The sequence below is a fragment of the Rhincodon typus genome, chromosome 37, assembly GCF_021869965.1.
Source record: "Rhincodon typus isolate 14 chromosome 37, sRhiTyp1.1, whole genome shotgun sequence".
Lineage (NCBI taxonomy): Eukaryota > Metazoa > Chordata > Chondrichthyes > Orectolobiformes > Rhincodontidae > Rhincodon > Rhincodon typus.
Genome location: NC_063368.1, coordinates 12749260 through 12773597, shown reverse-complemented (window position 1 = coordinate 12773597; position 24338 = coordinate 12749260). Strand labels below are relative to the sequence as shown.

The 24338-nt window shown below is 39.8% G+C and overlaps 1 protein-coding gene across 1 annotated transcript in view; it reads left to right on the top strand.

Moving 5' to 3' along the window:
- LOC109936529 (F-box only protein 47) overlaps positions 1 to 14805 on the top strand; it is a 52554-nt gene extending 37749 nt beyond the window's left edge. The window contains exons 9-12 of the mRNA XM_048617441.1: positions 383 to 526; positions 1615 to 1757; positions 2526 to 2685; positions 14136 to 14805. Coding sequence (XP_048473398.1) covers positions 383 to 526; positions 1615 to 1757; positions 2526 to 2685; positions 14136 to 14248 — 560 coding nt within the window. The 3' untranslated portion in view covers positions 14249 to 14805. The remainder of the gene's footprint in view (positions 1 to 382; positions 527 to 1614; positions 1758 to 2525; positions 2686 to 14135) is intronic.
- Positions 14806 to 24338: the final 9533 nt, after the last annotated feature.

Below are 24338 nucleotides of genomic sequence, written 5' to 3'. Positions count from 1 at the left end.
AGGAATATGGAAAAAGGGCAGAGGAGTAGATTAACTGGAATGTTTTTCAAAAGAGTTGTCACCCACTTCAGGGGCCATGTGTCCTCTTACTGCACTGTATAGTTCTATAATTCTGTAATGAAAGTGAATATTTGGCTTGGATAGTGTTATGCACAGTTCTTCATCTTGTAGTTAGCAATTATTTTTCTATAAGACCATAAGAAATAGGAACAGGAGTAGGCCATTTGGCCCTTGGACCTGCTCCACCGTTCAATAGGATCATGGCTGATATGACTTTTTTTAATATTCACTTTCCTGCGTTTGATAAGTCTTATGGCATCTACTAATTTTAATGTCCTTTATACATGCAAAATGTTGTTGTTTGTCCTTGTTTCTTTTTCAGGTCAGATCCACTGGCATCATATGACCCAGTTACCTGCAAGTGAGGACAGCATAAAGGGTCTTGCAGCAGCAGTTAGATTGCTGCATGAAAATGCCAAGGAATGGACGGCTGATGACATTTTCACCCTGTTGGAAGAATTAGCAGGTAACTGACCTTTGTAAAAATCCTGAAAATTGTAAGAGAAGGGAAAGACTGAAATATAATGAATCCCACATTTTGAAGTCCTGGGAAGCTTGAATAAAACTAACAGATGATTATGGTGACACTCTGTTTTGTTTGAAAAAAAAATCTTATTGTAGGATTGAGTGAGAAGATATTTAATAATTCCACGCTTAGAAAAAGTAAAATAAATTAATTCAGAACAACGCAGCTTGATGTTAAAAGTAAAATAGAGAGAGGAAAGAAATGCTGTGGTGGAGAGTTAAGAGTTACTGAGGGGAAAACAAATTGAATGACATGAACTGAAGAAACTGAGCTTAAAGGCATCCTGGAGATAAAGTTTATGGTTGACATTTCTATAATCCCAGCAGCACAGGGACCATAATACTCTGTAGAGAATCTGATCATCCATGTCTGTAATTCTTATTCTGATCTTCAGCTCATGTTGGTAACCCGGCAGTTTGTTTTCTAATGTATCGAAAACGAAACATGGAATGTTGTTGTTAGAAGTTTAGGCGATGTATCCTCTGTTCTATATAATGTCTAGTTTTACATGGCACTTTAACTTTGCACAGTGTATTCTAGTAATTAGAAGGATTGTCTGTGTGCTGGCCTGATTTCAGAACAGAAATATATTACATGTACTGGTAATGAGTAGGTCTCGGGCTTTTTTAATTTTATGTGCTATGTTAGGTGGTTTTGATTTTGTCAGTAGAGATTGTTACTTACAATTGACTTTGACAGGTTTTGATTGAGAAAGGTAAAAAAAAAAAAGCTCAGATTTCAGACCATGAGATATCTAGTGATTTCTGAAAACACTGGATGGCTGCACTTCAGGCAAAGATAGAATGGAGCCTGGATATGAAGCCCATAGAGTTGAATAGTCTTCTCAAATTCATTGTCCAACCTCATGTATGAGAAGTGATCACTTGGGCAAGGTACTGAGCATCTGCTGGTGCACATAAAAATATAATCCCAACAGGAGTTCATGCCTTAAGGAAAAGAGACCTATAAAGAGGAGAAATTTGGAATAATTTAAAAGAGGATGGTGATATAGTGTGCATCTATTCCAGGGTTTCCTCAAGAATGGCTTTTGGAGAACAGTGCTCGTCTTCTGATTTGTTGTGGGAATAACATGTGCTTTACATTCCTGGCCAATAAAGCTGTAAATGGGAGGCTCAATGAACTTGCCACACTCATTGTGTTCCTGTCTTTGGTGAGTAGAATAAAATTAACTGAATTAGATTGTATTAGACATGAGAGAAAATGTCTGTTACATTTAGGCATCCTTAGGCAATTGGAAGTTGTATGTTTAACTAAGCTGATATGTTTCCATGATATGTGTCTTAATAAAGAGGATTAAGACCTTTTGGTGAGATGGAATGGAGATGGTTATTAAGAGAGATTATGAAAATTAAAAAGTGAGTGGAAAGTTAGTTTCACAGCTCCAATCCAAATTGTGACATGTATGTGTGTTAGGAGTTTTAAAAAAATCATAAATTTATCATGTGAATTTGAGTTTGTTATGTCTAAAATTAATGGGACAAAATTTATCTTTCACTGCTGATTGTGTATCCTCAATATGGAATGACTTTGAAGAAATCCTACTAGGGGCTCAGCACAAAATGTCCTCAAATAAATAATATTGGGTTGTACTGGGAGCGACTGTAAAGTGAGCTGATTGAGAATGGGAGTTGAAATGCAGACTTTTGCTTCAGGTGATATTCTTCTATGAATGGGTTTATGACATATTGTTGGGGCAGAGGGGAGGTAGCTTTACTTCACCTCTGACCTCTAATTTGCTTCTAACACTGAAGAAGGGTCACATTTAGAATGTTAATTCTATCTTTCTGTTTCAGATGCTGAGTGGCCTAGAGTGCATTTTCAGGATTTTCTGTTTTCAGTTGCAAATGGAGATTTTACTTCTTGCCCTTGTTCTTGTTGTAGATACTAACACTTACAGTCCTTTAAATTTTGGGTGCAGGTATGTGAAAAGGATGGGTATTGCATGGACTGGACTGTGAAGATGGTTCACAGAATCTGCAAGGTGATACCCAGCAGTGAAAGCAGGTGGAATTTTCTACAGGCTATTGAAAAGGTCTTCGCACGGGCTACCATGGATATGATTGAATCTTTAATGTTTAGTGAGTACATTTGATACATATCTTTTAATTAGTTTGCAGGAATGAATCGTTTCTTGGTACAGTTGGTTGAGGGAGGGGGTGTCTTAGTTACTGTGCTAATGCTGAGCAACTGTCTCTAAACAAAGACATTGTTTTGCCAACATTGTCCATGAGAGAAACAATTATTTGTATTTGTATAATATTTTCATAAAACTAAAAAACATGCCAAGGTGCTTGGCAGGGGTTTATCTGGCAAAAAGTGGGTAAATTCACAATATCGTAAACAAGATGTGCAACTCACCCAGCGTCCTTCAACAGCATCTTCAAAACCTGCAACGTTTACCATCTAGAAGGTCAACTGCAGAAGATAGCTGGGAGCACCACCACATGCAAGTTCCCTTCCAAGCCACACATGATCCTGACTTGCCACAATATCATTTGTTTCTTTACTGTCTCTCGATCAAAATTGTTTCCACAGTGCATTGCAAGTGCATCTACACCACAAGGACTGCAGCGGATCATGAAAGTGGTTCACCGACACCTTCTCAAGGGCAATTAGAGATGCTGGGCAATAAATGCTCGCTTAGCAAATGACACCCACATCCTATGAATTCATTTTTTAAAAAAATCTTCTCACTTGTTTCTTCTTTTGAATTTTAACAAATATCTGTTAAGTGTCAACTCTCCGTGAGCTCTAGCACATTATCCCACACAATTCTCCTTTGCTCACGTTAAGTATGGATGCACTTCACCTTTACGGCACCACAGTTGTGTTCACCAGTTGCAGAAGTACTCATCATTGCCGGGATATTCCAGGATTTCTGCCACTGCGCCAAATTTAAAGCCTAGCTGTGTGCCAGGTTAATTGCTGCCAGCCAGGAATAGACTTTCACAGTGTACATGGCGGGAGGGAAATTTAGAAGAAAATCTCTGAAGGCACATTGGTGGTACAGATGACTCTTCATAACAAATAGAAGCTCACATTTGTAAATGTATTTTCACTTTATATCATTACCTATCTGATCAACTATTACAGTAGCTGCAAACTGCAAGAATCAAGCTACACAGGCTATGATTCTTTGTGCTATACCACATTTGAACCCTGTCTAAGGGAGTGTTACATTTTCCCTCATGCCCAGCAAAACATAACATCTTTGTCATTAGTCGAGACTGACTGTTCCCTCCCCCCCCACCATAAAAACTTTGGAAAGACAGCTCCAACTGATGATGGACCAGTCCTCTGTCTCATCTCAGTGAAGCTCCTTACTAACCGCAAATTTACTGTTCAGTTGCACTGGACCTGCAGGCCTGATGTTGTCCCATTCCCAGACTGTAATGATGCAGAATCCCTGACCCTGTCTGCCCAAAGTGCCCATCTGACTGTGTCCAACTCTTGGATTGATAACGGATGACAGCCTTGAATTAGTCACAGTTCACACTTTGGATAAAATATCAGACTTTTTTTTTTCCTCAGTATCAAGAATCTCATTATTCCAATCTAGCTATATTTTCCCAACTGTCTTACCATTCTTCACATCATTCAGAGGCTGGGAAAATTCAGCCCATTGTTTCACAATCTGATTTTCAAAGTTTAATTTCTTTGCAAGCCAAGTGGAAGTTTACTCTCTGGTAACCTTTCTTAATTACCAAGATGGCAACTGCAGTTGTATAACTCAGAATCTGCTAAACTACTGCAATCTCCATCTGGACCATCAGTTGTCAGTATATATATTAATTATAGACTCATACAGCAGAAAAAGTTGCTGAACAGTCCAGCATGCTTGTGCCTGTTCTTTGCAAAAAGTTACCAATTATATCTACTCCCTGCCTTTTCCCTATTTTCTCCCGTTTTCAACTTTTTATGCAGTTCCCTTATGGAAGTTACCGTTGAATCAGCATCAACCATCAACACATTTCAGATAACACAACTTATTAAGTAAAAAAAATTCTCCTTTATATCCCCTAGGTCTTTTGCCAATTCTTACAATATAATTAGTTATTTCTATGGTAGCTGGAGGTCAAGTCACTCTGCTCTGACATCTTTACAAAAAAGATGCTGTAAATACTGTAGAAACTCAACTAGTATGAAGAAGTCATACTGGACTCAAATGCTAACTCTATTTCTCTCTTCACAGATGCTGCCAGACTGGCTGAGTTTCTCCAGCATTTTCTGAGCATGTTGCAGATTGCCAGTATCCATAGTATTTTGCTTCCATCTCAACAAGAGTTCCTCAGGGAAGTGGTCCTCCGTCAAACCATCTTTTGCTGCTCCATCAATTACCTTTCCTCCATCATAAGGTCAGATGTGGGGATGTTTGTTGATGACGCACAATGTTCAGAACCATTCATGACATCTCAGATACTGTGCTCTCCATGTTCAGATGCAGCAAGACTTGAACAATATCCAGGTTTAGACTGACAAGTGACAAGCGATATTCGCGCCACACAGATGCAATGCAGTGACCACTTTCGACCATTGCCCTTCAACAATGTTATCATCACTGAATTCCCTACTGTCAATATTCTGAGGATTACCATTGATCAAAACTGCTTAGTAAGCATAAAAACACTGAGTCAAAAGTTCGGAATCCCACAGTGAGTAACTTGTCCTGATTCCTAAAGCCTGGCTGCCATGACAAAGCACAAGTCAGGAATATGATGGAATCCTCCCAACTTGTCCTGATGAATCAAGTTCCAACAACGTTCAAGCAGCTTGACACCATCCAAGACAAAGCAGCTCATTCTGTGGCACCACATCTACAAACATTTACTTCTTCCACTAACAATATTCAGTAGCAGCAACATATACCATCTGCAAGATGCACTGCAGAAATTCACCAAGGATCCTTAGATAGGACTTTTCAAATCCGTGCCTACACCCACTACCATCTAGAAGGACAAGGGCCCCAAGTAAATGGAAACACCATTGTTTCCTCTAGGCAAGCCACTCTGAGGTTTCACGCATGCTGATCAGTATGCTGCTACATTGATTTCCAGTTCTGGAAGCTGCAGGCACACATAGACCTTGGAGGTCTGCGCAGTGGAAAAGAAAATTACAGGGAATATAGAATACCACCACCTGCCCTCTCTGACACTCACCATCCAGACTTGGAAATATATCATTGTTCCTTCACTGTTACTGGGTCAAAATCCTGGAACTCTCTCCCTAATGGAATTTTGGGTGTACCAACAGCAAATGGATTGCAGCATTTCAAGAAGGCAGCTCACCACCACCTTCTCAAGGGCAAATGGGGACGAATAATAAGTGCTGGCCCAGCTAGCGACACCCATATCCCTGAATGAGTAACAGTAAGTATTCTCTGATTACCTTCCTCCTGCTATTGGACAGGTACTCCCAAATACTTCAAAATTTTGAACACCTATGTTAAATATTTAATCTTGCTTGCCTTTTCTGCTCCAGAGGAAGTATCCCAATTCCTTTAGTCTTCCCATTGAAGTTGAAGGCCCTCTTCTCTGGTCCCGTTGTAATGGAACTGTGCTGCTCCCTCTCCAAAACCTTGACATTTTTGAAAGAAGTGAAAACAAGAATCAGCTTTAAAGATCCAGAATAGTATTTTAGAGTTCAGAGTTGCTTATGATTGTGAATTAACAAACAAAACTTCAACAAAGTGAGCTTTCTCATAGCCATGGTGCTTAAAGAAAGCCATGCTGATTGAATGGTTGTGTGATCCCAGAGGCAAAATAGACTTTCCTTGCTGAGTTATGTCACATGTTTAATTAACAATGTTCAAAACAGAAAAATATATAAACTGATCTTTTGAAACCTGTACTGCTGTTGGGCCTTTAATTCAAATAGTGAATTAAAGAGGAAAGGAGATACTTCTTCATTCAGACAGTAGGTAAAGTGATCATAATTCCCGAAGTCTGCTGTCTCATTAGAGAGAGACAAATGCTGGTGGTTTAACCTGAGCGTCACCACACCTTAGGTGATTGGAGAGGCTGAGAAGGAGAGTAAAAACCAAAAGAACTGCAGATACTGTAAATCAGGAACAAAGTTGCTGGAAAAGCTCAGCAGGTCTGGCAGCATCTGTGAAGGAAAAAAACAGAGTTAACGTTTCGGGTCCGGTGACCTTTCCTCAGAACTTGTTGGGAAGGAGAGTACTTCATGGTAACCTCAGTTAGTGTGGGAATTGAACCTACAAAATTGGCAACACTCAGGATTACAAACCAGCTAACTGACCTGTTAGAATGTGGAAGTATTGTTCTTTCAGGAAGTATTGAGGCAATTAAAGATGCATTTAAGAAGAAAAACATATGTGTGAAAGGAATAGAATAGGGCTTCCCAAACTGGGTAGCAATTTTGATAAAAGAAAACTAAAATGACATGTCAATCCAAATCAAACATTCTTTTAATTACCTGTTATTCAATCATCTGTGATATGAATAAATTGAAGCCTGTGAAATTGGTGTGGATAATGGTTGTTTGGCATGGGTAAGGTAAAAACTGCAAGGAATGAGAAAGTAAATCGCATAGACCTTGGAGGTCTATGCAGTGGAAAAGAAAGTTACAGGGAATGTAGAATACCACTACCTACCCTCTCAGCCACTCACCATCCAGACTTGGAAATATATCACTGCTCCTTCACTGTTACTGGGTCAAAATCCTGGAACTCCCTCCCTAATGGCATTTTGGGTGTACCAACACCAAATGGATTACAGCATTTCAAGAAGGTAGCTCACCACCACCTTGTATTTATTTAGCATAATTTGGGTGATAAAGTGTCTCAACGCACTTCACACGAGTGTTATTAAACAAAATATGGTGCTAAGCTACATTATTAGTACAGCTGACCCAAAACTTAGTGAAAGAGGTATTAAGGAGTGCCTTAAAGGAGAAAATGAGGTTATTTTCAAAGATGTGTTGGAATTGATTCTAGAGCTCATGGTCTAGACAACTGAAGACACGGCCACCTCAGTAGTGTAAATAATATGAGCAGAGATATCTTGGAGAGTTGTGGGGCTGCAGGAGATTACAATACTGGAAAGACGAGGCCATGGATGCATCTGAAAAAGAATTGAAAATTTTAAAATCACAATGGTTTTTGACAGGAACCCAATGTGAATTGGTAAAACCAGAGGTGGTAGATGAACCGGTCACAGCAGCAGAGGTTTACAGAGCACAGAATGTGAGAAACCAGCATGTGTTGGGTCTGGAGATAGCAAAGGAACGGATGAGGAAGTCAGCACAGATGAGCTGAGGCGGGAGTTAAATCAGACAATGTTGTAGATATTAAAAAAGATAGTGTTAGTGGTGCCACAAATATGTAGCTAAAAGCTCATCTCAAGGTCAAATATCACACCAAGATTGCAAACAGTCTGATTACATTTAAGAGATTTATCAAGTTAAGGGATGGAATTGGTGGCTAACGAACACATAGGCTCTGATCCTCCTAATATTTAATTGAAAGAAATTTCAGATCCTCCAGTCCTAGATGTCAGAGCATTGAAACAGGTTGTCTTAACACTTCTTTAAACTGGCATTTCTGTTTTTGGGAAATAATGGCAGTTAAATCAGAAAAGTACACTGGAGAAAAAAGAAGTTGATATGATTAATGGGGCTGAAATTTACCAACCCCTAGGAAGTGGGTTGGGCCACAAAACAATGGCTCCTCAACCATGCCCTGCCTTCAGGTAATTTTACTGAATCAGAAAGACCAACAGCCCAAGAAGGCAGACAGACAATTTCTACAAATAATGACCCAATTAGGGGACATGATAGCATGGTAGTAATGTCACTGGACTGGTAAGATAGAAAACGAAGTAATTGCAATGGCAGTATGGGTTCATATCACATTATTGCAACCAGTGGAATTTCAAAAAAAAAGTCTAAAATCTGAACTGTAAAAGTAGTCTCAGTAATGGTAATCCAGAAGCTATCGTCAATTGTTGTAAAAACTCATATCCTTCGCCAATGTATTTCAGAGAAGAAAATCTGCTGTCTTTATCTGGTCTGGCCTACATGTGCCTCCTGACCCAAAACAATGTAATTGATTCTTAACTGGTCTCTGAGGTGGCCTAATAAGCCATTTAGTTCAAGGGCAATTAGTAATGAGCAACAGCAACAAATGTTGGCCTTATTAAAGAATAAATAAAAATTAGGGGCCATTTAATGGTGCTATCAGCATTCTGCTAATGGTGGATTGATTCTCCCCATCATGTGAAGAGGTCACTGGTTAAATGGTGGCAATCTTCCAGCAGCAGCCTGAGGCGGGAGGAGGAGCTGCTTTTAGAAAGAAAGATGAGGCCGCGAGCTGTGAAGGCAGCACCCACAGCCCTAGTGATTTCTCCAGATTTCTCCCCCTCCAGCTCTGAGCCCTGTACATGTTTAAATAAAATCATTTTCCCACCTTCTGTAGGCTGCAGGCCTCCTGGTGATTCTGCTGATTAGCTGCCACCCTGTAATTCTGAAGGAGGCTTTGCCAGCTGCTTACACATGCTGGCAATGTGCATTTTTCACCGAGGTTGGGCTGTCGGTAAAATTCAGCCATGTAGAGTGCAATTTTGTAATATTAATGTATAAACATTGAATTTACTGTGTTCATTTTGCCTGTTTATGATTTGAGTTCATGTCTGTTTTAGATCCTCTCATATATTCCCTTAATTCATCAGAGCTGAATTCATCTTTAAGTTGTGCAAAATGGCATTAACAAAACAACATATTTTACACTTCCATATGAATTTCCTTGCCAATAGCCATGAAAATTTGGTGGAGTGTAAAGTAAGCTGTCATTTCTCTATTTCCATTTTGTACAATTCCAACTCCAGTCCTGGATGAATTTTGCTGGCAGTATTTCTTCGAGAAGTTGAAGCATTAGGTGAGAAAATAAATTAAACTACTGGCAAAATAATTAGTAATCTCACTTTAGTCTCCTTCTTTTATTCATATTTTCAGAGAGCTTGTTCTATTTGTGAAATCATGTCATCCTATACCCTCTAACAAACACAAAATATAAAAGCCGTTCTGACCGTCACAGTAATCCGAACTGACAGCTCCTACTCCCTCCAATGCAGCCTTGTAGCTTTCCCTTACCTGAAACAAACGACAGAAAAATATGATAGCAATTATGACAATCGGCTTAATAAACTATGTATAACAGGAAATGGCAAGATTGTTTGAATGATTGTTTGGAAGTAGAATATATTTGTACAAGAATTCATCTAAATGCTTTTTATTATCCCTCTTTTCCCCTTCACATGTCCTATTCACAACTCACTTTCCTACCTATCTTTATGCCATCAGTAAATTTAGCTACCGTGCCTTCACTCCCTTCATCCAAATCATTTATCTAAATTGTAAAGATTTGAAGCCCTGGTGCCAACTCCTGTGACATTCTGCCAGCCTGAAAAAGACCCACTTTTTCCTACTGTGTGCTTCCTGATAGCCAGCTAATTTTCTATTCAGAATCACAGCACAGAAGGAGGCCATTCAGCCCATTGTGCTGGCAGGAGCATGTTAAATGAGCACCGTTACTTAGTGCCAATCACCTGTTTTTTTTTTTCCCTATACCTGCACCTATGTTTTTATCCAAAAAATCATCCAATGTCCTCTCAATTGCCTCAATTGAACCTGATTCCATACCTCAACTACTCGCTTCAGCCTTGCTTCTTTTGCAGATCACTTTAAACCTATGCTGCCTTGTTCTCATTCTTTTTACGAGCAGGAACAGTTTTTCCCTATCTATTCTATCCAGTCCATTCAGGATTTTGAAAGCATCTTTCAGATCTGCCCTTGCCTACTTCTCTCCCAATCTCAACAAAATATCTTGATAACTGAAGTTCCTCATCCCTGGAACCTTCCACATGTAAATGTTACCCCCAATGTGTTATCCTTATCCATTCAACCATTGTGTGGACATGCACAAAAACCTCTACTGGGAACTTAATTTTTGGCATGCTATTACATTTGAAAATGACCATGGGTTTTAATTCCATTCGGTCACCTATGCAAGCTAGTGTCATCGTGAATTGTATCATCTTACGTGCTTGTGGTTTTCACAAGAATTGTTTTCAAACATTTCTGCATTTTGCCACTGTCTGATGATGATTTTTTGGAAACTGGTATTTATGGCAACATTGTCTTATAGTGGTCTTTGAGCAAACTTAGTCTTTTGCAACAACACAAATCTCCTTTATTCCCTAATGCAACTAATTAACTGTAATCTTCTTTCTAACTTTATTTTTATATATTTTTAATGTGGGCATCCCTGGCTAGGCCAGCATTTATTGCCCATCCCTAATTGTTCTTGAGAAGGTGGTGGTGAGCAGTCTTCTTGAACCACTGCAGTTCATTTGGTGTAGCTACATTCACAGTGTTGTTAGGGAAAAAGTTAGAAGATTTTGGTGTCCAGCTTCTTGAGTGTTGTTGGAGCTCCACTCATCCAGGCAAATGGGGAGTACTCTTTCACATTCCTGACTTGTGCATTATAGATGGTAGACAGGTTTTGGGGAGTCAAGAGATGAGTTACTCCTGCAGGATTCTCGCTTCTGACCTGCACCTGTAGCTTCAGTATTTATATGGCTATTCCAGTTAAGTTTCTGATCAATGGTGACCTCCAGAATGTTGATGGTGGGAGATTCAGTGATGGTAACGTCATTGAATGTTAATAACCAATGGTTAGACTCTCTCTTGTTGGAGCTGGTCATTGCATGGCACTTGTGTGGTAAGAATGTTACTGGTCACTTGTTATCTTAAATCTAGGTCTGCTCCGGATCTTGCTGCATTTAAACATAGATTATTTTGTTATCTGAGGAGTCATAAATAGTGCTGAACATTGTGCAAAAATCAGCAAACATCCCAAATTTTGACCTTATGTTGGAGGGAAAATCATTGATAAAACAGTTGAAGATGGTCGAGCCTAGGACACTACCCTGAAAATCTCCTGCAAATATGTCTGGAGCCAAGATCACTGAACACCAACAACCACAACCATCTTCCTTGGAGTCAGGTATGACTCCAACAGGTGGAAATTTTTCCCCCGATTCCCCATTAACTCCAGTTTTGCTAGGGTTCCTTGATACCACAGTAGTAAGTTATCACTGTGCAAATACTGCTTGATAGCACTGTTGATGATACTTTCCATCACTTTATTGATAACTGAGAGCAGACTGAGGGGATAGTAATTGGCTGGGTTGTAATAGTCCTGCATTTTGTGGACAGGACATACCTTGGTAATTTTCCACATTTGTTGTTAGATGCCAGTTTTGTAACTGTACTGGGATGCTTGACTAGGGGAATAGTAAATTCTGGAGCACATGTCTTCCATAGTATTGCTGGAATGTTTTCAGAGCCTATTGCCTTTGCATTATTCAGTGTCCTCCATCTATGTCTTGATATCACATGGAATGAATCGAGCAAACACTGGCATCTGTGATGTTGGGGAGATCCGGAGGTGACTAGATGGATCATCCTCTCAGCACTCCTGGCTGAAAATTGTTGTAAATACTTCAGCCTTATCATTTGCACTGATGTGTTGGGCTTCCCCATCATTGGGAATGGGGATATTCGTGAAGTTTCCTCCACCAATGAATTGTTTAATTGCCCACCACCATTTTCAACTGGATGTGGCAAATCTCCAGAGCTTAGGTCTGATCTGTTGGTTTGGAATCACTTAGCTATGTGTATCACTTGATGTTTATGCGGTTTGAAGTGCAAGTAGTCCTGCATTGGTTTTTGGTTTGCCTGGTGCTGCATCTGGCATGTACTCCTACACTTCTCATTGAACAAGGGATGATCCGCAGCTTATTAGTAATGGTAGAGTGGAGTCTTTGCTGGGCTATGAGATTGCAGATAGTGTTTAAGTACAATTTTGTCCTACTGATGGCACACAGAACCTCATGGATGCCCAGTCTTGAGATGCTATAACTGTTTGAAGTCATTTAGTACATTGTTAGTGTCTTACAACATGATGAAGAGTATCCACAGTGTGAAGATGGGCCTCGGTCACCACAAAGACTGTGCGATGGTTACTCCTACTGACAGTGTCACGTACAGATGCACCTAATGAAGACATGTTAGTGAGGATGAGGTTAAATATATTTTTCCATCTTGTTAGTTCCTTCATCACCTGTTGCAGACGCAATCTAGCAGGTATGACTTTTATCAGAGTAATTTATAACTGAGTGGCTTGCTGAACCAATATTCAATTGGAACTGACCACATGTATAGATTAGACTTGCTAAAGTGACAGACTCCCTTTCTCAAGGAGCAATTTGAACAAATGGAATTTAAATTAATCACTTTCTTACAGGACTGTGGACATATCTGCACCACATGGAGTATTGTGGCTCAAGAAGATGGCTCACCATCACTTTTTAAGAGGCAATAGGGATTGATGATAACCTAACCAGTGACATTCACATCCCATGAAAGTATAAAAATCAAACAACTTTCAGTTGTTTTTCTAATGATGGTGATAGGTAATGGCTCACTCAGTCTGTGTTGCTATGGCAACGTGCACTTTTTACATGTGTGTTGTGGATGGAGATGATAAATGCTTCAAGTTTCTTTTCATCACATGGCTGACTGGGAATCTCTCCCATTTTTGCTACTTGCCATTGGTGTGTGTTGGAATGATTTACAGGTTGATGCTCAATCTTTTTGTATTTTTTGGTACTAGGCTGTAAATTGCCACTTTTCATATTGTTTTTGTTGATCATTTAGCGCAGACAGAAAGCTTTAATAGCAGATAAGAAATAGCCAATAGAGAACAGTTATTGAGCCTGACAACATGAAAGCAATTAACATTACAAATGCTTACAGCTGAGTTGACATGATCATTGAAATAAACCCGAGTTAATGACTGAATTTGTGCCTTTGTTAATCTAGTTCCCTCGTACTATGAAGCTAAGTAACAATATCAAGCAATTCCTCCAATTAAGTCAACAAAAAAATCTCAGACGAAAAGAAAAATCAATCACACCGTGTTCATGTTCCTGATTGCTATCCCGGGATTTGTAAGAAAAGAGCTTCTGAATATTTTATGAGAATGGATTTATGTTCAACATGTTTGACACTTCATGGTCAAATATTCTACCAACATTTACTGCCTGGGATCTATTTGGATGAGGTTCTGACATCTGCTAGGATCAAGGAACTACAGATGAGCAAACAAATCTTAAGAAGAATGGTGAGAAAAATACAGAAAGTTAAATTCAACTAGCACAGGTTTGCAATTCCAGTGATCTGGCTTCTGATGACAGCTTTATATTTAATCCTGCACTCAATTCCATTGACGTTATTGGGTCTGAGTGTTGAGAGGCATGTACAAACTGGCAGATGTGACATCATCAGTTTTGTGTTTCTACCTAAGTTGATTCCACCTCTATAGAAATTAACAAATGGACCTTGTAGCTGTTTTAGAATATTTGTTTTATCTAGCAAATGAGATGAACTGTGATTAAATTGTTAATCTGATAATAGCTAATTTGTTACTGCACTGTTTGTATTGCAGGTGGCCTTGATGAGGATGAAGGCGTAACATATAACATGTACAATATGGTCAACGCCCAAGCAGAGTTTCATAAAGAAGTCATGCTTTGTGCCTTCAGCAACATCCTAACATGAAAGGCATTCTTGAAACTAAGAGTCGTACTTTATATAACCTAACCTATGGTCAGACCAAGCAACCTTCTGCATTATTTTGTTTTTTCCGTTTCCCTGGCAATTGAGAAAATAAGATTGCTTTCCTCGACTTAGCATTCATTTTGAGCTTTTATTTAAGGGTAAAAGTTATTCCAGTTAATATGGTGCAGCTGCGATCTCTCATCACTACAGTTTGATTCAGGCGCACATGGATTAAATTGAAGAGCTAACCTTAAAACTTGTCAATAAGTAGGTATCTTTCCAATGGTTATTATTTTTATACTGACTTTCTTGTTTCTAGATCATAAGAGTGCAGGAAGGCGATTAAACTTAGGTATTGGTTCCCAATATAACCCAACTCGTGACACAAAATGGTACTGACTCATGATCATCAATTCTAATCCTCTTTATGGAGTGGAGTCTCAACTCACAACAGGCTTCTATGCTGACAAAGTGGCTGAATGGGAAATCAAATGTGCAAACCTACATCCAGGATGCCAAGATGTGAAACTGATGAGTGTCCAGTAATGGATTGAACAAAAGAGCAAAATCTGGAATGCAAAGCTTAGCTTTCAATTATTTATAATTTTAATCTTTTTGGACATTAACATTTCAATAAATAATCCATTCTTTGCCCATTATAAGATGTTTTCCTCAAAAATGTTACATTAGGGATTTGGGGTGACAAATATGCAGTCTGTTGTGTTAATATATTACACTATACTCCAAATCAGGAAATCACGCTTTACCTTCATGTGACAGCTGTGCTGTACATCAGCCGTGTATTTGGAACTGCTGATGCTCGCACATATTTCACATAACACACATTTGAGTTAACATGCTGCAGTATGCACTTCACTATGTAACATGTAGTGCCATTAACGCGTTATAGTAACTATCTGTAATGTCTAACATGCGACAATCTTACGATGCTTGTTGGAGTCCTGATGTTTAGATAGTTTGAGGTAATGTCTAACTTATATGGAGTTTGGATGCAAGGATTGGGCACTGAGGTTAATTCACTGGCCCTTATGCTGCTGATTTTCTAGTCAGTAAAATCAGCAGTTGGAGAATTAGCCACAGGGATATGTGATCCAATTTTCCAATCTGTGCTCCTGTGAAACAAATGCTCATGAATAAAAAGAAATATCATAAGACTCATAACTCTGGAAAGTATGACACACGGTTGTGTTAGATAAAATATTACACAACATATCTTTGTCCAAAGAACAGCTGGGGCAAAATGCCAATTAGCCTCTGTGACTTGCACACTGTAGATTTTGGCATGCTATGAGGCGTGTCTCAGTTGGCTGAAGATATTGTAAGTCACTTTCAGGTGTTGGATACAGATGGGGAAGCAAAGTAGACAGAATTGCACTTGCAGCCTATCGAAGTCAATAAAATTGAATAATGGAGTATATAACGGCCAATCTCTACAATTCAGCCTCCCTAGCCATGTCCTTCCACAAGCTTAGACTTTTTGGTTCTCGAAACCTTTTGTTGTTCTACTTCAAAGCTGCTGTTACTGCTGCTGCCAAGATAGCTAAAAATTAGATTTAGTAGGGTTACTTTAGAAATTGGCTGCATCTTGTGATGGACTTAACTGTAGTGTCCTGATATCTTCATTGAGCTAACACCACTTTTCGTCTTTACTGTTTAATAAATCTGATATTTGATAGTGAAAAGTAGATAGAATAAACTGACGGTGTAGTGCAATGTGGAGAAACAAGGTGACTTTTTGGTGAAGTTTAAAATTCTGTTGTACTTAAAGCATTGGTTAATGTTTTCATATAAGATCCCCATGTGTTATTTTAACCAAGTCAATAATACATTTAAAATAAATGGGTTAATCATTTTGTTGAAACACACACATTGGAACTTGATACAAATCTGTTAACTAGTATACTAAAAATAGTGTCCAATGGAACTTAGACTGCACAATTTTGACTTAACTCTTCAAAAAAAAAAGGAACTTATGGGCCCAGAACACTTTCCAGTATCTAGTTACTGGCACTAATTTTTATTTTGAGCCCAAAATTATTGGTGGATCTCTCACAGCCCAAGTAAGTCATCACACAGTGATTGTCTTCCGAACAATAGTAATACCCTGTGTTTGGTGTGGGGATCTGTAGCAACTATTAGTTGTCTGCATTGCAGGCATGCTTGGTGTGTCAAAGAATTGTGAAAGCCCAAATAAGGAGTGCATGATGATACACATGCAAAATTTTATATATTATACATTTTTCCTTCTCTTCCAAAACTGCGCAACATTTTGTTGCTAAGAGGCCATACATACAAGCTATTCCTGAGCTCCTGGCAATGCATCAGCTCAAACTAGCCACTAGCAATTGTATCAGAGAAAACCCATATTTTTTTCTCATCTTCCAATTATTTGCCTCGCCCCCTAGGGCAAATGAACAGAGCTCTGCTGAGTGCTTTTCCTTTCAGCAACAAAGCTGAGGTTAGAATTTTGACCTGTACGACATTGTGAGCAAGGAATGATACTTTAATGCATAGCTTTGTTGATACAATGACTTAAGTACAGACCCATCGCCTCTGAACTTTGCATGTTAGTAATCCCTTTTGAACCTGTGAGATCCTGTAAGAAGGAGAAACTGATGATTACTGATAGGACTCCAGGAATACCTGGATTTTATTGCTGTTGGAGGTGCAGAAATTGCATCCCTTGCACTAATGGTGTATGACTAGCGCAGTAACAATATCAAAAAGCTTTTAGTGTAGAAAAATGCTGATTCTCTGCCATAGTCATTAATATATTGTTCACCTTCTTGACACAGGAATGACATGGTTAAAATTAATGACAGCACATACTGAGAGCAGTTGCTTATAACATTTTTGCAACCCTTTGTTCACCATTAACTATTACCTACTACTAGGACGGCAGCTTTGTGATACAGGGTGACACCAACAGCAAGGATTCAATTCCCATACTGGGAATTGAGATTATCATGAAGATCCTACCTTCTCAACTTCGCCTGAGGCATGGTGACCCTCAGGTTAAACCATCACCAGTTATCTCTCTCTGATGAGAGAGCAGCCGTAAGGTCACCTGGACTCTGGTGACTTTACCTTCTTACTGCAAGCTATAAAGGCTGGGGAAATTGGAAAATGTCAGTATTGGAGGGCTTCTTAACATTGGGAGTATGGTATGTGGTGGGAGAGCACTGAGAAAACTTTTGTTCATTTGTGTGGAGGAGTAAATTCCTGTGTATTCATTGCAATTTATACACTACTTAGTGAAGGCAAGGAAGCAAAACACAGCACTCAGAATCTGTCACTTTCCCTCGCCAATTTGTGAGTTTGAATAGATGGGAACAAAAAATTGTCTGCACCATCCTCCCATCTGCATTTACTAGTAACCTTCAATACACCTGCTTCAAAATATGATCTTACCTGAATAACATGCAAATGAGAGAAATACATAAACACTGTGTTTCCTTTAGTCTTTCCCCTTCCAATTGTGTCTTAGCAACTCTGGATGGCAAAGATAACTCCATTTCAGAATTGTTCAGTGGCCACATAAGCCTATTTAAAGCTGAAAACCAGAAAGTCCATGCAATTACTCATGGTCCAGAAATAGAGAAAAGAAAAATTACCATTTTGCCAACAGCTCAGAAAGCTATTGCATCAAAGCACTATCCCCATCCTAGCTAGAATCTCTGGCACTAGTACACCTGCTAAACATATTATTAAACTGAAGTTGGAAAAGTTGGTTGGGGTCAGCGGTATACCTCAAGTCTAGGGTTGAATTCCTTCTCAGCTGAAGATATAGCTCAATTCTTTGAAAGGAGAAAGCCTAACCTACAATCTGTAAGTGTCAATACACGTTTTTAGCCTGACCAGAAAGTGCTGCATTGTCGTGAGTAACCTGACAACAACAACCATCTCATGCTCTTATAAGGTGAAACCCCTACTGTGAAACCCAACCACAAATGTGTTATTTGCGTGCTTCCAAGTATTTCCAAAATGCCAACTGTATATCTGGAATTGAGACTTCCTCCCTTCCTTAATACAAATAGAGTTGCAAAGAATTATAATTAACTTTAATATCATTTTATTTATTTCTGCTGGTTTAATAGGATTTTTATTTTTGTTTAAACATTCAGTGTTGATTGCACTGACCAGTTAATAGTTTTTCTGAGGAGTTGCTGAGACCAACAAGGTGCACACAGTTGAAATGATACAGGAATTATATGTTTTGTCTTTTTTTTGTTAATAAGTAGATGTGACCAAGATGTAGTGGAAGTATGGCTTTTTATTCAGCTTTACCTTTCCCATAAAATGACTGAAGACATGAGTATCAGCTCAATTGTTGTGGACATTTGTGTAGTACTAAGCCACCGAGAAACAAAAACAAATAAAATAATAACGTTAAAATTAATCATAATTCTTTGTGACTCTTATTTTTGAAGAAATAGGAGTGATGATGCTACCTCCTTAAAGAGATATGTACAAGGGTCAAATGTAAAACATATCAGCTAGAAATTAACTTTAACTTAAATAGATATAACTATTATTTATTTGTTAACATGTTTGCATCTGGTAATTTATATGTGAGATAATTTAGATTATTTTAAGTCTTGGAAAGGAAGATGCCAAATTATTTATTTATAAATAGATTTGAGATTGTATTTTTCATGTTTGTTGCTGATGGATATTAAAGCTTAAAATATTTAAGTGGAATTTAGTGTTTTGATTCAACTATGTCAACGTGTTAAGTTGACGTTTTAAGTGTTTCTTTCTCTGTTCCTCCAGAAAGGTGCTATTCCAGTACCTTGCCCAGTGACCTAGTTTTCGTGTGTCACTGATTGTAAGTAGGTTAATTCCCCATGTATATTGTGTTAGCAACAATTGTTTTACTCATGTGCAGTCACTATAATAGAAAATGTCTTACATCCAGTACTGGTAAATGTATTTTACATGTAGTCACTCTACAAGTATTGAGTATCATTCAGTGTAAAACAGTGTATTCTTCACCAGTCTAATATTCTGACATGACTTTATTAGACTCGGCATGTGGAAATGCAGCTTCTATGTTTTAGGCCAGCAGTTGCGAGTAATTCATTGACTTCAAAATTAAGAGTTCTCCAACACCAAACCTTGCGCCAACACTTTTTCTCTGTACCCACTCTCTTACCAATCTCGTCCATGTTTGCCTTTTGTGACACATATCCCCTGTCCTTTGCTGTTACAAATCCTGTTGATCTGCTTGTTATTGGACTTGCTTTCTTTTGTTGGCATGGATTAGTTATTCTGGTTCATTGAGCTGACCTTGATGATAGCTTTGCTCGCCATTTAGAGTTTAAGATGTTTCCATGGTGCTGCAGACCGGAGCTTTCACACATGTTACACATTACATTATCAGATAACCAACAATCAGTGAACAAGAAAATAAGGAAACACGAGGCTGAATCTTAACCATATTTTGATGAATATTTCTTTGATTCTCTTGGAGATCTACTGTCTGCGAGGCTTCATGCGATCATCTCAAACTTGTCTCATTATCTATCTTGATGTCCTTATGGCACCCCTCTCATCCAATACTAGCTGTGGCTGGAAGTACTTGCCTCTTCACAGATATCTTGGAATATATCAGCATTCCTGTGTTGGTGTCATATGTATTGGCATTCTGGAGCTGCCGTCCACATTTTCACACATTGTTCCAGGACTTGGCAGATAAAACCAAATTGGCACCCCACTTTCCAATCTGGACTTTGAGGTCTTGCTAGAGGGGAAGGTGTAGAAGAAAGCCACCCTCTTCTTAGAGGGCTGCCAGAGGAGGCCATGTCACCGAAACCTGTTGGCCTTGTCTGAGATCGCTGCCCTTTTCAGTGTAGTCCCCACAGTCTGGAGCAATACCCAGTGATGTAGAAAGGAGGATAATGGCCTTCTCCACGCCATTAGGATAAGTGGCACCATCTCTCTGCTACCTCACACTCACTTTATTTCTGTTTTGCACTCTCTCCAACATTCATACTCTACCACTCTCAGTATTGCATGCAACATCTTCCCTCATTTGCTTTCACCCACCACAGAATTCCGCCGCCCTGCCCAAAACTATTAACTTTGCATGCCTCTTCATTGCTTACTTACTTGGGACATCTCATCACCTTTCCTCCACCTTCATCACTACAAACTGCTGTGCCAACCACTTTCACGTCACTCAATCCCTTTCATTAAATGGCCCATAACAAAGCCCAAAGGGACATGACTGATAGTAGTGTACCTAACATTTGTCTACTCACCCCATACAAAGAGGATTTTGAATTGGCCAGCACAGATCCGGATTACTGTTGTGTGGACACAGAAACCTTTATGTCACAGCAACTAAATGTATATTGTGTGGTCTTCTCCCATTGCCTCCACTGTGCATTTAATTTTAACATGCTCAAGCACTATCCTTTGGTCACAATGTTCTCTCTTTTATCTCCTTCAGGTACCAGCAATATGCCCAAGGTGTCAGCAGTGAAGAAGCCTGTACCACGAGAGATGCCCTCCTCTGCATCTGAGGAACAGACTGCTGATCCAATTGGCAAAGCTTCTTTGTGTACCCTCTACCAGCTCAGATACTAATACTTTGTTGGTTGTTTTTTTCTAGATTAGAGTCTAGGCACCTGCTGGTAAGCACTTCACTGTCATGTCTCTGCAGATAGCTGAGGAAGAAATTCCCCAGGTCTCTGCTAAAGACCAAGTACCTGCTCAACCTCAAGCAGGAGAGACCTCATGGTGTTGGTGATTGAGACTTCATATAAATGCACAGGTAGAGACAGGCGCAGCAGGCAGGTTTTTGTGGGCAACGGATACCATAGCTCATCAACAGAAGGAATGCAGCAACGCAATGAGAGCTGTGCTACCTCAGGCACGTGATCATCTGGCTGTCTCCATGGACAGGTTTGTGGCTATCATGGAGAGCCAGGTCCTCCAGTCCTAAAGTTTACTGAATATGAGAACAGACTTGCACTCCATTGACCTAGCCATTGGTCACCAGAGTGGCCTGGTCACTCCAGGTGCCCCATCCTTGCAACAAGACAGAGCAGTGCCAGAATGCACTCAGCCAGAGGAGGACCCACACACAGATCTCCAGAGTCTCCTCTCAGGCCACACCAGAGGTGGCTAAGTCACCTCCATCAGCCTGCCACACTCAGCCTTGTAGGAGTTCCAGCAGAGGAGGGTGCACCGGGTGTGTCTGGACTCAATTGCCACAGGGTCATCCTGTCAAAATTGCAAGGCCAACGTGGGCCAGAGATAGTAGGAACTGCAGATGCTGGAGAATCTGAGATAACAAGGCGTAGAGCTGGATGAACACAGCAGGCCAAGCAGCATCAGAGGAGCAGGAAAGCTGATGTTTCAGGCCTGGACCCTTCTTCAGAAATGGCCCGTATGGTTGGCTCAGCGGTTATTCCACCTTTGGGTGAATGTGTGGAGTTTGCACATTCTCTCCATGTCTGTGTGAGGTTTCCTCCAGGTGCTTCAGTTTCCTCCACGGTCCAAAGATGTGCAAGTTAGATTGATTGGCCATGAGAAATGCAGGATTACAGGGATAGGGTCGGGGTATACTTAATGAACTGAATAGCCTGCTTCCACACTGTGTGGATATTATATTCTGTAACAGGCTTCTCTGTGAAGCAGGCACCCTTTACCTCAGTTGAAGACCCCAGGACTGCATTGAGACATAGTAAGAGGCAAAAAACAGAGGAACACTTTTTGAGGGCATATTGGTAGCACAAGTGACATCCATCTGCAAATATGTTATCACTTCTGTAAATAAATGTTAATGTTTTACTAAAATCTGTGTGAGCCTTAGTGTAGCTGGAACAGGAAGCTTGAAAGTACTAAAGCTACCCATCCTCATCTGTAGACCATGCTTTGTGGACAAAGTTGTGAAGTGAGCAGCTGCTGCACCATGTGCAGACAATGGATGACTTACAGATGATTTCAACTTTGGTAGCTAGGCTCCATCTCTTCTAAATCTTATTTATTCTTCTTTCTTACCTGCTAGATTTCCCTGTTGGAATGTTGTGAGCCTTGAGTTCAGAGAGGGCTGCTTGAGGATAGATCCTCAATCAGAACATCATTATCTGCTTACATCAGCAGTTTGAGATATACTCAAATAAAAATGGGACCAGTGATTTTAAGCTATACATTTGCCCTATGAGATTCCTTGAGGTAATCCTTACCTTGAATCCTCCCTCTGTAGGCAGTACGAAGTTGGAGAATAATGCTTAGCAACACTTGCTCTTATGTAGCTCCTTGAACACAGTAAAACATTTGAAATGCTTTTTGGAGCCATAATCAGATAAACTTTGACTCTAAACTAAAGAAGATGTTAGCAAAAGTAACCAAATTCTTGATCAAAGCAGTGTCTTAAAGGAGGAGAGATGGGTGGGAAAGGTAAAAAGAATTTTAGACTGAGAAGGCCAAAGGCACAGAGAATGTAAATAATTATTTTTAGAAATTATAAAACCATATTGATTTGGAATAATAGACTTTGTACATACTATCCTGCCACATTGAAAATTGGGTCAATTGTAGAGTCATTTCTTTCCTGCTCATCTCTTAGTCATTTGTCTCAGTTTTTAATATGATGAGACAGTACACTTGTCCAGCTGTTACTCCAAATACACTTCCCACATTGGATTATTAAACATGTCCTAGACTTGAGTCCATAAAACCACACAAGATGGCTTCTGACAGCCACAAAGGTTGTATCTGTCATTTGTATAATGAAACAAGTAGCTGCCTGATTAAGGCTGCCAACACCAGATGAATGTGTTCTAGAAAGGATTTGTCAGAAGGCTTCCAACTACCCGGTCCCACCTTTGTGGGATGGTGGATCTGGGGTTGGGGAGGGATGTTAGTGGTGAGTGGATCTCCATCCTTGATTTCCCTCTTGGCCATTATCCCCCAACAATTGGAGAGTGCAGACTTGTTACCCAATAATATAATACCTGACTCAACTAAACTGTTTCGCAGCATCCCGTCCATCTGCACTAGTTTTATAACGAGCAAAGGAACATGTTTGAAGGAAAGGAAAAAATTTGCAACTTATTTAATTCCCCAAAGACTTTTCTCCAGGATTATAAACAAATGAGCCTTAGAGTGGGATCTTCCTCTCCCTTGAGATAATAAAGGGGCAAGTTGGTCCTGGAGAGAAACTCACTGCCCTTTTCATCACCTCATCAATTAAGCATTGGGTGGGAAGGTCCACTGGGAACTTTACTGAATAGCCAACAATTAAGTAGAAAATTAGGGCCCACTTAAGATCCCTAACTTTCCAAAATTACTACCTATGAGTTCTGCTTTTTAATTAATTTCCTAGCTCCCTACATTCTGGCTGCAGGACCCTGTCCCTCTTTTCACTAGGTCATTTGGACTGACATGGACACATTCTCTCTTTATTCTTCTTCCTCATTTAGAATGGCCTGCAGCTGCTCAGTGTTATTCTCAACATTGACACCAAGAAGTCAACGTACCATGTCTGTGGCCATAGAAACATCTATCTGTTCCCCAGTTGATCATAGAATTCCTTTCGTGTGGAAGCAAGCCGTTTGGTCCATTGGGCCCACACTGATGCTTTGAAGAGCATCCAACCCAGACCCACTACCCTCCGCTATCCCTGCATTTCTCATGGCTAATCCACCTAGCCTGCATGTCCTATGGGCAATTTAGTGTGGCCAATCAATCTAACCTTTACATTTTTGAACTGTGGGAAGAAACCGGAGCATCCAGAGGAAACCCATGCAGACATGGGGAGAATGTGCAAGCACCACACAGACAGTTGCCTGAAGGTGGAGTCGAACCCGGGTCCCTGGTACTGTGAGGCAGCTGTGATAACCATTGAGCTACCATGCTGCCCTCAGATAGAATGTTTTATCACACTTTGTTTCTCGTACTCTTTTTTTTGAACATGTCAGACAAGACTTTTGTGTTCAATTCTTGGAGTGCAACTTGAACCTACAACCATCTGAGTCAGGGACAAACCTGTGGAGCCATGACTGACAGCATTTAGATGTAGGCCAGAAATTCAATGTGAAGGAACAACAGAATTTGC